This window comes from Nyctibius grandis, chromosome 8 (genome assembly GCF_013368605.1).
Source record: "Nyctibius grandis isolate bNycGra1 chromosome 8, bNycGra1.pri, whole genome shotgun sequence".
NCBI lineage: Eukaryota > Metazoa > Chordata > Aves > Nyctibiiformes > Nyctibiidae > Nyctibius > Nyctibius grandis.
This window is the reverse complement of record NC_090665.1, coordinates 25,653,336-25,665,997: the sequence shown is the minus strand read 5'-3', so window position 1 is coordinate 25,665,997 and position 12,662 is coordinate 25,653,336. Positions and strand designations below refer to the sequence as shown.

Sequence of the window (12,662 nt, the reverse complement as noted above, 5' to 3'; positions counted from 1 at the left end):
ATTTTTAAAACATGTTTGTTATCACTTGAGATCCCTTAAAAAATCAGATTTTTCGGACAAATGGAAAGAGAAAGAGAAAACTTAAAAACTGTAGTTCACTGGTGTTTTTTTGTTATTATCTGTAGGGTAAATGTGGCCTAAACCACTGATGAACTGGGACAGCATTTCTTTAATCATGTCCTCCTCCTTTTCAGTCCCTCCTGAACTCTGCTAGCTACAAATCTCTAGGTGTCGCAGAAAGGAAAATGTTTGCCCTTTTATAAGAATTGAAGAGACAAATGTGTAAGACTAAACTTACAATGAAATGAAAGGTTACAGTAAAGAATTGCAAACGTGCTGTTAAGTAACTCACAGCCAGTTGTGCAAGGTATCACTTATCATAACAAAATCATGCTGAATTTCATGCAAACCACATTTGTAATTTTTTACTGTTTAACTGAGTAATTTAAAATTTTAGTCCCAGAGATCTGCTAATGCACCTGTCTTATCTGAAAGACAACTTGAGATTCAGTTGTTAAGTTTAGACAAGTAGGAATAATAGGCAAATATCTTCTCAAGCAAATACATACTTCTCAGCTGTGCATAGGTAGGAAACAAAGTTAGCTGTTCTGAAAATCCAGTTGCATCTTTGTTACAATTGCTTTTTCCCTTCCTTCTGCTTTTAAAATCTCTCTGTCATATCCTTAGCTGTGTTTTCTTTTTTAACTCCCTCACGGGTGTTCATGTTCTGTGGAGCAATCTGAAATAGCTGCTTTTGCTACCTTGATCAGAAGGAGCTGAAACCATGGATGGATAGAAGAGAGCTGTGTTCAGGTAAGGTTTGGAAACCCTTTGTTTAATTCTGATCTGCTCCTCTCAGCTGCAAAGAGAGATGGTGTTACTTGGTGCTGTTAACAAAGTAGACTGATCTAAACATGTTTTGGCCACCTCACTTTTGAAGTTGAAAAGCTTAAAGTTCTTAGCATTATGTGTAATTTGGTCCCTAAATATTGGATGTGGATGGATTTTCAAGTGTGTTGTTATTGTTCGGGAATGCTGTGCAGTTTAGTTGATCTTGGCCAATTAAAAAAAAAATCTGGATATGCCAGAAGATATGAAACTGCCTGAACCCTAACATGTAAAGGGTACAAATACTAAGATGAAACCAATGCCTTCTAAAAATGTGTGAAAGTCAGTTCACTAGCCAAAGGCTATATGTAGTGAATTTCTAGAATATATGTATTTCCAGAAGTCTGTATGTACATGGTAGTGTACAGAGCCAGGAGAAGTTGGTCAGCATTTTCATGAAACACATTTCTCCATATTTTGTGTCCATACTAGTAAACATATGTTGGTTGAAGAATACCATCCAGGCTGAGGCTGGAGGTGAAGACCATCTCTGAAACTATTCCTAGTATAGCGTGTTGAATGCTTATAAAATCTGCCTATAGATTAAGCCATGGAACCATAAAAAGTAAATGTTGCTTGAGTATCTTTCCATATTCTCACTTTAATCATAATTGGGATTTCAAGGCAAATCATAACTTAAAAATTCTTACACTAAAGAGTATCTTGTTCTGCAAGTCTCAGTGATTTTTTAACATGGTTACTCCAGACCAAAGTACTCCCTTGTGTATGGGTAGAAAGATCTGGTCCCTGGTATTTAGGACTTAGTCTATTGGAAATGTAACATGTTAGCAATTTTAATTTTAAAATGGGTAGCATGGCTTATAGCTTACTATAAAATTGTAAACAACTTAACAAACAAAGATGTGACAGTCTCTTCCTCTCTTTAATCTATTTTCTTTTTCCCATCTGAGTAAACTTCTTCCCTTCTTTCTCTGTATATAGACGGAGTTTTTAATGGTTCCTGCAACCGTTCTCTTGAAAAATTGGAGAGAAGCTGGAGTTGTGTATGCAACATGTACAGCTTGCTTTTCTTGTAATCAGGCTTTGTTTTATGTGTCTGCATCATGATGGTTATGACAGAAATACTGTTGTGGCAAGAATCCTGACTGCAACTTTTTAATGGGATCTCCCTTCTGTGCTCTTGATTCAGGTAGATTCAATCCTCAGTGAACTTCTACAGTAATTGTTGTATTTGGATACTGTGTTGTTTTCCCTTAGCTTGATAGTAGTCAGCAAGAAATTATAAGTCATCACAAAACTTTACAGATTTCAGCAGCAAATAGTTGTGGCAAAAACATCTCTCTGTAGCAGGCAGAGATTCACTAACTAGCAATAGGGAAATTCAGATGTGATTTGAATTCATCATCCTGAGGTTTTTTTGAGACAGAAGATCTTTTATTCATTCTACAGCTAATTTCTGTATCAAGAGACAGGTTAAAAACTGTAGTTTCTCTATTATCTGATCCCAAATTTCTGGCTTAAAATTTCAGACCTGACCACAACAGACCACAAAATTGCCTTAAGAAGTCTAAGAAATGTAAATGGGGGAATTTCTGGCCACCAGAGAGCTGTGCATGAGGATTTATTGGGTGGCCCAACAAAATTGAAAGCCTAAAGATCATTTTAGCCAGCCTAGTTTAAAGGAATCCCCCATGTATCAGTGGTGATGAGAACAAAAAGGAGTCCTTAAGGTATCTTCTTCCTCCTTGCTTTCTGTTCTGTGTATACCCTGCTTAGGATTCAGCCTTCATGGTTTAACTACACACACAAAAAGGCACAAAATATTCCATTGAGAAACTGAATATTCCAAATATGAACTTACATAAGGAGTGTACAGAGATGGACAGAAATGGTGTTCCCCCATATGTTAAATGAGGTAATAAAAAAATTACGTAAGTGAATGTAGAGTGATGTAACAGGCGTGCTTACAACTCTGAATACAAGCCAGCCAGTGAGCAACACTGGCAGAGAAGGAGTAAAATTTATGCAAGGCCCTATGAAGGCTAATAACAGTGGTGATAAATAGTAAAGTACAGAAGAGCTGAATTGAAACTTGAATCTCTTTGCTACAGCTAGTTACAGGCTCAAGTGGAAGCCAACTACAAGTTTCTCCTCATAATCGCCTGCCTACTTCAAACCAAATAAATTAAGAATGAGATGTTTGGGGGGAAAAAAAGAGAAAAGATAAACCATACTTTCTTGCTTGAAGTACAACATTGTAACAAATGGTATTTTTTTCTTGATTGAATGATAACATAATGTAAGATTGTTACCTACCTTAAGTTCTCTAAAAAAGATGCTACTCCTAGCCCACTCAACAATGGAGAAGAGGGTTTGGTCAGCCATTTTACACATAAGCCCAAAAGTGTTGAGCTTCTCGTGTTTGCTTCTGTTGGCTTGCTCTTGCTGCAGATATGCCATGATCTTAGCTTGGACTTGTGGCTCATCTGGCTCACATTTCAGGAGTTCCAATATCAGGTGTGGAATACTTGCTGGTGAGCTTGTTTGATAACTATCCATGTACGAGTAGCCCATTATTGACTCCGGTGAACTAGTGTAAGGGTCAGGGTACTCGGACTTGATAGCACGGCTTGGAAAATGGCCATAGGTTTGGTAACCTTGCAAGCTGCCATGGGGCGGCATTGTCATACTAATTGGAGAGGTTACAAAGGGACTTCTGTCATAGTCTGTAGGAGGCAAGGCAGTATGGTTCAGAGGTAGGCCTTTGGAGGCAGAATGGATGTTCTGGATTGCAGAAGATATTGTCAGGTCGGTCGGCATTGCTTGGATCACCTGAGTCATGGCTTCCAGTTTAAGTCCATTTGCTCGGATAAGAGCTTTCTTCTGCTGCTTCAATGCCCTGTCTCTCTTGTACATTGGTCCAAACTTGTTTCGACCGCCACGCATTCGGTCAGCTCGCACAGCTGTCAGGGGAGAGGAGGAAGTAAATCATAACTAAAACTTAGAATCAACATTCTTTAATGAAACATATGTTAGGACAGAGCAGAAATGTAAAAACGTAACTCCTTTATTTTTTTTTCAAATTCAAAGTAGAACTTTATTTCCTAAAGAAAAAGATTTATTTTGACTTAACAAATGTCACTTTTTTCTGGTAATTTAAATATTACATGCATATATTACTGACATAGAAGAACTTCTCCTTACATTGATTACGACGCGGGGACAAACACAATGGTTGGCTACAGGAATTTCACACCTGCTATGGGATCATGTGGAGATTTCAATGTATATTTAGTTTTATGTCAAGCTACTATGTCATTAAGAAACAAGGGCTGATGTCCAGAATTTGTCTGAGATGTATCCAGTGGACCACATCATTGTCTCATTATAATCATTCCATTACTGCCTTCCACCGCAGCAAAACATCTGAAACGTAAATTGTGAAATGTTCAGTAGTCACAAAGAGGAATATGTTTTTCTTGGCAAAAAGGAAATATTTCCTTTTGGTGCTTCTGTTCAGGTTGGTGTAAAACTTTTAAGAGATTTCTAGTTAGCTGAACAGCTCTACATAAATGTTTAGCTGCAGTTGGAATGTGCGGAGAGAAAGGTGTCAGCTTGCTGCCTTCCACACAGAAGGTGGAAGTGAAACAGAAACTATTGACACTGTTCTGGCTTGCAATATCTCTGGAATTAGAAATAATTAAAACAAATCCACCTCAACAGCTGCTTTGGGGGTCACACTGGTGGTCTCTGTCACAGCAGTGTCTGTCACCATGGTATGTATGTAATGGACTAGCAAGGAGCTCTCACCAAGCCCACCTTGCCCAACGGCAATTAGATTGAAAGAGAAACCTTTGACAGCCTGGTGACATGTTGAGACTGCTGAGATTGCTGGAGGTTAAGTTCTTGAGCTTTTTATCTTAGGGATTAGTAGAACATTAAAAATTTATTATGAATGCTAGATACGCATAATACTGTACATTATCATAAGGACTTTAACGTTCAATGATTTTTTTGGTCCATGGTAATTTATGAACTAGACTTTAAGGCTATTTATATCGCTATCAGGGAAATACACATATAAATGTCACAAGTATTTACAAGTATGGAAGCACTTGTTCTTCCAATTTTCTAAACAAAGGAAAAGAAGTTGTATGGATGTGTGGATAAGGAAGCTGAAGTACATTTTCTAGAGTATCTTTAAAACTACAGGTACTGTGCTTCAACTTGTAGTAAAAATGCTGCTGCTAATACTGCTGTTGAATGTTGATTTTGAGCAAAATGTGGGAAATTAAAATAATTGAATCATTGTGCTGGTAAATGTAATTAACTTTAAATCTGTACATATAGTGTCCTTCCAGGTATTCTACAATTAAAAACTGTGAGCCACATTCGATTAGCAAATGCTTTTGTATAGCTCCTATGGAAATGAACGTGAACTGCATGTAATCATCATGACATCACAGAAGACAAAATTTGGTCCTGTATCGTTGTCGGCTATTGAGAGGAGTTAAAAGTAGGAGTAGATAAATGTATTTTATCCTTATTCTTAACATCAACAATGAGAAAAGGATTCCAAATGTCCTGTTACTGTACTATTTGAATTCGGAAGAACATGCAGTGATTCAGGATGTTTAGTGCAGCGTGTCAGTGCCAGCTCAGTCTTGTGGGAAAATAGAACAGTATTGAATCCATCAAACTGCAGGAGGGTGATTTTTCTGTTTATCTTCAGCTGTATCAACAGCTTACCGTTGCCAGACTCAGGTGATTGGGTCTTATCCTTTATGGTTCTGTTAATGGTTTATGGCTTCCCTCCTTGGCCTGATTTTTCCTGGTTAAGCATCTAGGGTGAATGCCATTTCAGTACGATTGTAAGAATAAGGAATTTAGGAGCTTGTCCTTGGTCAAGCAGAAATGTCATTTGCTGTGAAATCTGAATGTTAATATTTTATATATCAAAGTTAAAATGAAGTGTGTATGATTCTCAAATTCAAGTTGATGATGATTTTGCATTTGGTTATCTCAAAGAGTATTGTACACTTTTCGTTGTTCTCTGCACATGAGAAAGTGAAATGAAGTCAAAAAGTATACTTCAAAAATGCCTTATTCTCTTTCATTTGTAATAGCATCTCAGGTGTAGCATCACAAAAATATAGGGCACAACTTTAGAGATTATTTGGTTCCTTAATCCCAAAGGCAAGTTGGTGTGAGGAAAAAAAATCCTTATTTTATCTGTTTCTCTGTTTTCTGCCTTATTGTCAGAAGAATAGATATAAAAAAACCCCAACCCTAGATAAAATACAAATAAAATCAGATCACTCTCCATAGCAATGGCTAATTATTTTTTCTAATCTGACACTTCTTACATATTTTATGCTTAACATAAATTAAGTCTTTTTAAAAAGCTGCAAAACTAATCTATCTAGATCCATTCGTTCACGAACTCCAAAATACTGAAAGATCAAATCATACACATATATGGAAAAAATGGTTTATGGTTTTAACTAGTTGTTAGTGATTTACTCTTTAGATTTTTTTTTTAATAAAGCAACAATTTCTTTGAGCACACAAAGTCACCTTTTACTATAATTTCAAAAACATGATAAATATGTAGCATTTTAAAAAATAAAATAGCATATAATAACACATGTAGTCCTATCATTTTCAAAATTAATCTATAGTGTAGTTGACAATATCAGCAAGACTATAGCTCTTACCTTCCAATTTCATTCCAACACTTAGACATTTTTGAAATCGACAGTAAGGGCATCGTTTTCTCTGTGTTTTGTCAATCTGGCAATTCTGATTTTCTATACATGTGTACCTTTTGTTATTCTGGACTGTTCGCTTAAAGAACCCCTGTATGATAGATACAAAAGTTAGCCTGTTTTGCTTAAATAACATGTTTCAGCATTTTATTTTTATGGAAATCATTGCAACATATTTTTCAGACACCACTCAAGCACTTATGAAGTTACATAGTTTATTTTAAATTACAGTGAGATGTACCCAGGAGAAAACCACTAGACGCCAGAAGAGTTTTCTTGTGTTAGTGCTATGTTTTATAGACTTATGTCAAAGCTTGGTAAGACTGGCTATATTCTCCTGTGCCCCTAACAGTGGTAGCAGAAATACTGAGGCTGACAAGTTCCTTTTGTGTTCTTTAATCACTGCAAAATTATTAAAGTCTTCCTTTTAAAATAGTTTTACATGAAATAAGTAGGGACACTGTTGCAAAGATAACAGAAGTACAGAGTACTTCTGGCTATTGTACATCCCAGTGGAGCATGCTAGAGGCATAAGTGCTTGTTCATTTCTCATTGATTTTTTTTAAATCAAAATATAATGTGCTAAGTTAATTTTTCCATGCAACTAAATATTTTAAATTGCATTGTTCTGGCAAAAGAGTTTCTCTTACAGTGCCTTACTTAAATAACCATAAAGAACTTAAAAAAAAAAATTTACATGACAAATTTGACATGTCATAAATTCATAAGTATTTAAACCCTTTAGTATAATAGAACTATGCAGATACATTTGTCTTCCAATACGATAAGATGCACTTACAAATATTTTATTCTCAAAATTAATGAATGATCTAAACCAAATCATACATTAATTACTTGACTTTGTGTGTCAAGTGAGCTGTGACAGTTATAGTTTGTATGAAAAAAGTGCATCATCATTATAGTCACAGAAATTTACATTGCAGTATTGAAGGATGAAAATATCTTAAGAAAGATGCAGTAGATTTTGCAAAGCTCGTCTGTATTGATGATATTTTTCCTGTGTTATCCTCCAGGAACAGAAATACTCTGAATGTGTATAAATCAACTAAAATCAATATTTAGGACAGTTAGGAATGAAAGTTGTTGTAGAAGTACATCACAACAGCAAAATACTTAAAAGCAATGACAAAACTACAATGCAAAACAGTCCAAGTTGTTTCCATTTGTGCAGATAAGATCTCTCCAAGAGACTTCTAAATCCTAAAGTTTTTGGTGGTTAAATTTTTTACATGAATGTAACAGAAACATATTAGAAACAAGCCAAATTATTACCCATCTGTTTTCTTTAATTATAATTTTTTTCTGCTTATATTTGAAACTTTTTTTGCTGTACTTGTTTTTGTATGAAGTAATTAGTACAGAACCTTGCAGCTTTCACAGGTGAGAAGTCCATAATGGTACCCAGATACTTTATCTCCACAGACTGGACACAGTTCTTCAAGGTCTTCATCATAAGAGTAATTCACCATTTTAAACTGAGACACTGGGGAAAGGAGAAATAGCACATTTAATTAGAATTGACATTAATAACACAACTTTTCTGCAACTGCTCTCACTAGAGAGAAGCCCACTTACACACACACACTCACACACCCCACTGCAAATTTGAGGGGGAAAAGTTAGTTTTAAAAACACAGCTTGCATTGAGACATGCAACTTTTCATCAACAGCAAATCTGCATGATACTTAGCAAGTGGAACAAAGGCCATCAGCTCCTCAGTTTTTTGTTCTAAATAGTTATATTTACAGAGTGCTCTTAACCTAGTCCTTAGTTTATAGAATCACAAACTAAATTGATTAATTTAAACCCGAAAATTATCAGGGGCAAGTTTAAAAAAGCTGAACGAAAAGATTAAGTGTCACTTGTGTATTTAAAGTAACTCTGTTCGTTTCTTTTAAAGTTTTCTTTCAACATCAGCCTGCAAATATTTACTTAGCCTAAAGTTGTAGCTTACAGACCCAGCACTTTTGCGCCGCGTTAAGTGCAAGTTACTTGTAAAACTAACTTAAAGCAACGTCCTCCGCGTCCCCCCAACTCGTTGTCTGGGGGGGACCGCCGCCCCTCCGAGCCAGCTCGCCCTCCCACCCTGCCCCGGCCGGTGGGCTGCGCGCTGCCTGCCCAGAGCCCCGCGTTTCGCAGCCAGCGGTACCGCGGCGACGGGGGACACGCTGTTAGCCCCCGTCGGCGCGGGTCGGCTGAGGGATAGCGGGCTGGGACCGCCGTCCTCGGGGGATGCTCTCGGGATCTGCCCAGCCGGCGCCCCCCGTACCGGGGGCGGGCGGGAAACCTGAGCGCCGGGGCCGCCTGAAGTTTCTGCCGCTCGCGGAAAAGGCGGGTAGGAGCCGGCCGTCAGGAGGGGACGGTGCGCCGTAAAACAAGCTGAATGAAGGCACAGAGTGCGGTCACTCGAGCCGGGATCCCCCCACGAAGAGCCCAGTCAGCCGCTCTGGTTGTTCCCCAAAGAAACCCCGCCGCTCAGCGCGGCGCCGGTTTCCTTCCCCTTCCCTCCGATCTGCTCGGCAAGCGCAGCGGCGGGATCCTCAGCAAGGCGAGAGGCGCCGGGCATCGCAGCGGCACCGCTTAGGATGTCGGCTGTTTGCCGGTAACCCCGTAGGTGTCACAGTTTGGGGGCACCGGAGCGGTCCGAGTCCGCTCGGAGCCCTCGGACCGGACGCCGGGCGGGGGGCGCGGGAGCCGCGCACCCCTCCGCCAGGGCAAGGGGGCTGCGCCTCGGCGCTCGGGGGAGCTGCCGGGGAGCGCGGGGAGCGTTAACGCGCCAGCACACAGCCAGGAAAACGTTTCCAGAGCGACCTCGGCACGGCCGGGGATCGCCGCCTGCCAGCGGCGTAGGCCGGACACGGGGCGGCCGCAGGCGGAGGAGGGTCTGGCCCTCCCCTCGGCGGCCGCGGCTCCAGGGCCCGGCGCTGGGACAAAGTTCCCCCTCCTCGCAGGAAAAACCAAGTGGGAAAGCAGGGGTTTTCCGAGCGCCGTGCCCTGGCACGGAGTCTCCTCCGCGGGTGAGGAAAGGGGCGGGCTGGCCGCCCCCAGCAACTCCGAGGCCCCCGGCCCACCCCGCCCCGGCTTCCCAGGAGGCTCCCGGGAGGAGCGGGGATAATTTCGAAAGAGCAGCCAGGACAGGAGTTTCTGCCCCGGGAGAGGCGCGCAGGGAAGGGCGGGGCGGGCAGTGCCCGCGTACCGGACTGCCGGCTCCGCGGCAGGGAGCCCGCTCTCGGCGGACGGGATCTCCGCCGCCTCCCTCCGCGCAGCGCTGCGGCCCAGAGCAGGGCACCGGGAACGGCCCCGTCCCGCCCCACAGAGGCACTTCCACCGCCACCCCAGCTCGGGCATCCCGCTGCCTTCCCGGGTACCACGCCAGGGCGCAAATCCGCCGCGGCGTCGGGGCTCTCTGCTGCGAAGTTTCGCACCGCCACCTGCGCCGTGCCTGCGGGCACCGCACCCGCGGGGCAGAGCCGCGGCGGAGCTGCAGCGACGCTGGCAGCAGGCGAGCCCGCCGCCGTCCCCTCGGGGCCCCGTTTCGGGACGGTGTGTGGCACACGGGGTGCTCGGCAGGACTTCCCCGCATAACATCCCCTGCTATAAACTTCGAGTCAATTTTGCGCGGACCGGGGACGAGAGCGAGCCCACCCGGATCTGCAGCGGCGCCGGTGTCCCCAGTCAGTGACCAGCGGGGCGTCTGCACCTTGGGGAAGGCTCCCGCCAGCCATATGCTTGACGGTTCCCCGGCCGCGGTTGCGCTCCTGGCCGGGGCCTTGCCGTCGCCTCGGCGCTGGTGCCCCGGTCCCCGGTGCCCGTCCGAGCCACGCTGGAAGTTGGCCCGTGAAGGCGGGGGCTCGGCGGGGCGCGGAGCGGGCAGTGGCGGGGTAGCTCGCAGGCAGCAGCCGTAAACTTTTTTGGCAGGACGAAGGGGCGGTTTGCCGAGGGGGGCCCGAGAGTGCGCGGAGGGGGAGCGCCGTGCCTTTCCCCCCTTACCTTGCATGTTTTCCGGCATCTGCCCCTGTTCCCCATTCGACCGGGCGAGTCCCAGGGCCTCTGTCTCCACTTTGGGCAGCATGACAAGGCGGCTGCGGGCCGGGCTGGGGTCTCCGTGTCCGTCCGCGACACCAGCACCTGGACACGGCAGCACAGATTTAGCTGGAGCAAGGGGCGCTCGGCGGCCGCTGCCTCTTCCTCCTCCTCCTCCTCCTCCTCTTCCCTCCCTCTGCTCCACGCCAGCCCTTGCCCTGCTACAGCGGGAGCACCGAGCGGCCCCGGCCGCCGGGAAGCGCCGCCGGGTGCCCGCGGCTGGGGGAGCCGCGGAGCGGCAGTCGGGCTGCAGGCGGCGGGGGCGGAGAGGAGAGGAGGAGGAGGAAGACCGGGGGGTGCCGGGGAGGAAGGAGGAACCCCGGGAGCCCGCAGCAGCTCCGCCCGGGGCTCAGCGCGGCGGCAGCCCGGCGCCCCGATCCATGCGGAACGGCACAGTGCACAGGAGCGCTCTGCCGCCGCTGGTGCTGCTGGACAGGGTTCCCACCCCCGTCCCCCTCCTCCCTTCCTCCCTCCTCCTCCTCCTCCCCCTCTTCCCCCGCCACAAGTGTGGAGGTGCCGAGTCGGGACCTCTAGCCCCGGGCCCGCGGGGAGGCGCTCCCGGAGCCAGCGGGCGGCGGGGCGCGGGGAGCTCCGGCGAAGGGGGGCCCCGACACCGCCCATGAAGCCAATAAGGCAGAAGCGGGATGAGCAACACCCACCGCGCACACACACGCACAGGAGCACACACACTTGCCCAGCGCGCTCCCCCCCTGCCCGGTTGTTAAACCGGGCTGCGGGGTGGGGGCCTGGGCTGCAACCACCCCTCCCCGCCCCAGCGGAGCCCGGCGGGCCACCAGCCCCGCCGAGCCGGGCTGTGCCTGTCCTCCCTCCCGCGCTGCGCTTTCTTGCCGGCGGGCAGCCCCGCATCAGCTCCCTCGGGGCCGGCGGGGCAATCCCCCTCCCGGCCAGCGGCGGCTGCGGGGACCCCGGCCCTCGCCTTCCCTCCGGCCGGGGAGGGGCGGGGGGGGGCGGGGGTAGGCGGTGGAAACCCCTGCGCTCGGAGAACCCCAGGGCTTGCGGCCACGTTGCCGCCGCGTTGACCTGGAGCCTGAGAAAAGCGGGCGGGAGCCGCGCTGGAGCTCGCTGTACCTATTGTGGCTTTTTGGGTCTCCCTCTCCTAAACTTCTTGCGAAATCTGTCGGTGCCAGTTGCATCGTTTGCACAAAAGCCAATGCCCTGGCAGAGCCATCGCTTGAGCAAGAGCCTCCCTGTCCCGGCTCACGGTGCAGCAAGCGGCACTCGTTTCCAGGTTGTCCCAAAGAACTCGTTTCTCGCAAGCGGGTGTCCCAGCGGCGAGAGCCGGGCGGCCCCGCGGCGCGGCGGGGGGCCCGGGGCGGTGGGGGGCCCGGGGCGGCGGGGTGCCGAGCCGCCCGGCGAGCCGGCCCGCCCCCGCTTCCCTCCCGCCCCTTCCACGCCGGGAGCGTCCGGGGGGTTCCGCGCCGCTCCCACCGCGTTTTGGCGGTGTGGGATGCGCGATATTTGCACCTTCGAAAGCATCCGAGCGCTCGGCTGCCCATACTCTTCTGACACTTTAATCTCCCTTGTGTATATTAAGAGCTGAAACTATTTTGCGGTGAAAATTGGTTCCGATTGCAAGTGGGACGCGGAACTGTCTCCAGCGCAGGGTATAGCATTTCCCATCGGTTGGGAGAGATTTTGTGAAAACTGACCCTTGTAACTTATTAAATACATGTGATGATGGCAAGGTGACCAGCAGTGGGACAAGCCCTCCACGTGCAGAGAGCGGGCTCCGCTGTGCTGTCTAAGAAACAGGTTAAACTTTTCGCATCCAGTAACTGGAAGAAAAGACCTTTTCTTAATTCACTGCAGATCCCGACCCAACCCAACACCAGCACCACCGGAGTAGAAAATGCCTCTTTCCTGCTCTGTGCAGGGTTTGAGATTCTGGGGATGGACTGAACGCGCAGAGAGGTTCGGAC

At 46.7% G+C, this 12,662-nt stretch overlaps 1 protein-coding gene across 1 annotated transcript in view; it reads right to left on the bottom strand.

Moving 5' to 3' along the window:
- NR5A2 (nuclear receptor subfamily 5 group A member 2) overlaps positions 1-10,840 on the bottom strand; it is an 88,875-nt gene extending 78,035 nt beyond the window's left edge. The window contains exons 1-4 of the mRNA XM_068406086.1: positions 10,630-10,840; positions 8,003-8,121; positions 6,567-6,708; positions 3,166-3,812 (exon numbers count right to left, since the gene is read on the bottom strand). Coding sequence (XP_068262187.1) covers positions 3,166-3,812; positions 6,567-6,708; positions 8,003-8,121; positions 10,630-10,711 — 990 coding nt within the window. The 5' untranslated portion in view covers positions 10,712-10,840. The remainder of the gene's footprint in view (positions 1-3,165; positions 3,813-6,566; positions 6,709-8,002; positions 8,122-10,629) is intronic.
- Positions 10,841-12,662: the final 1,822 nt, after the last annotated feature.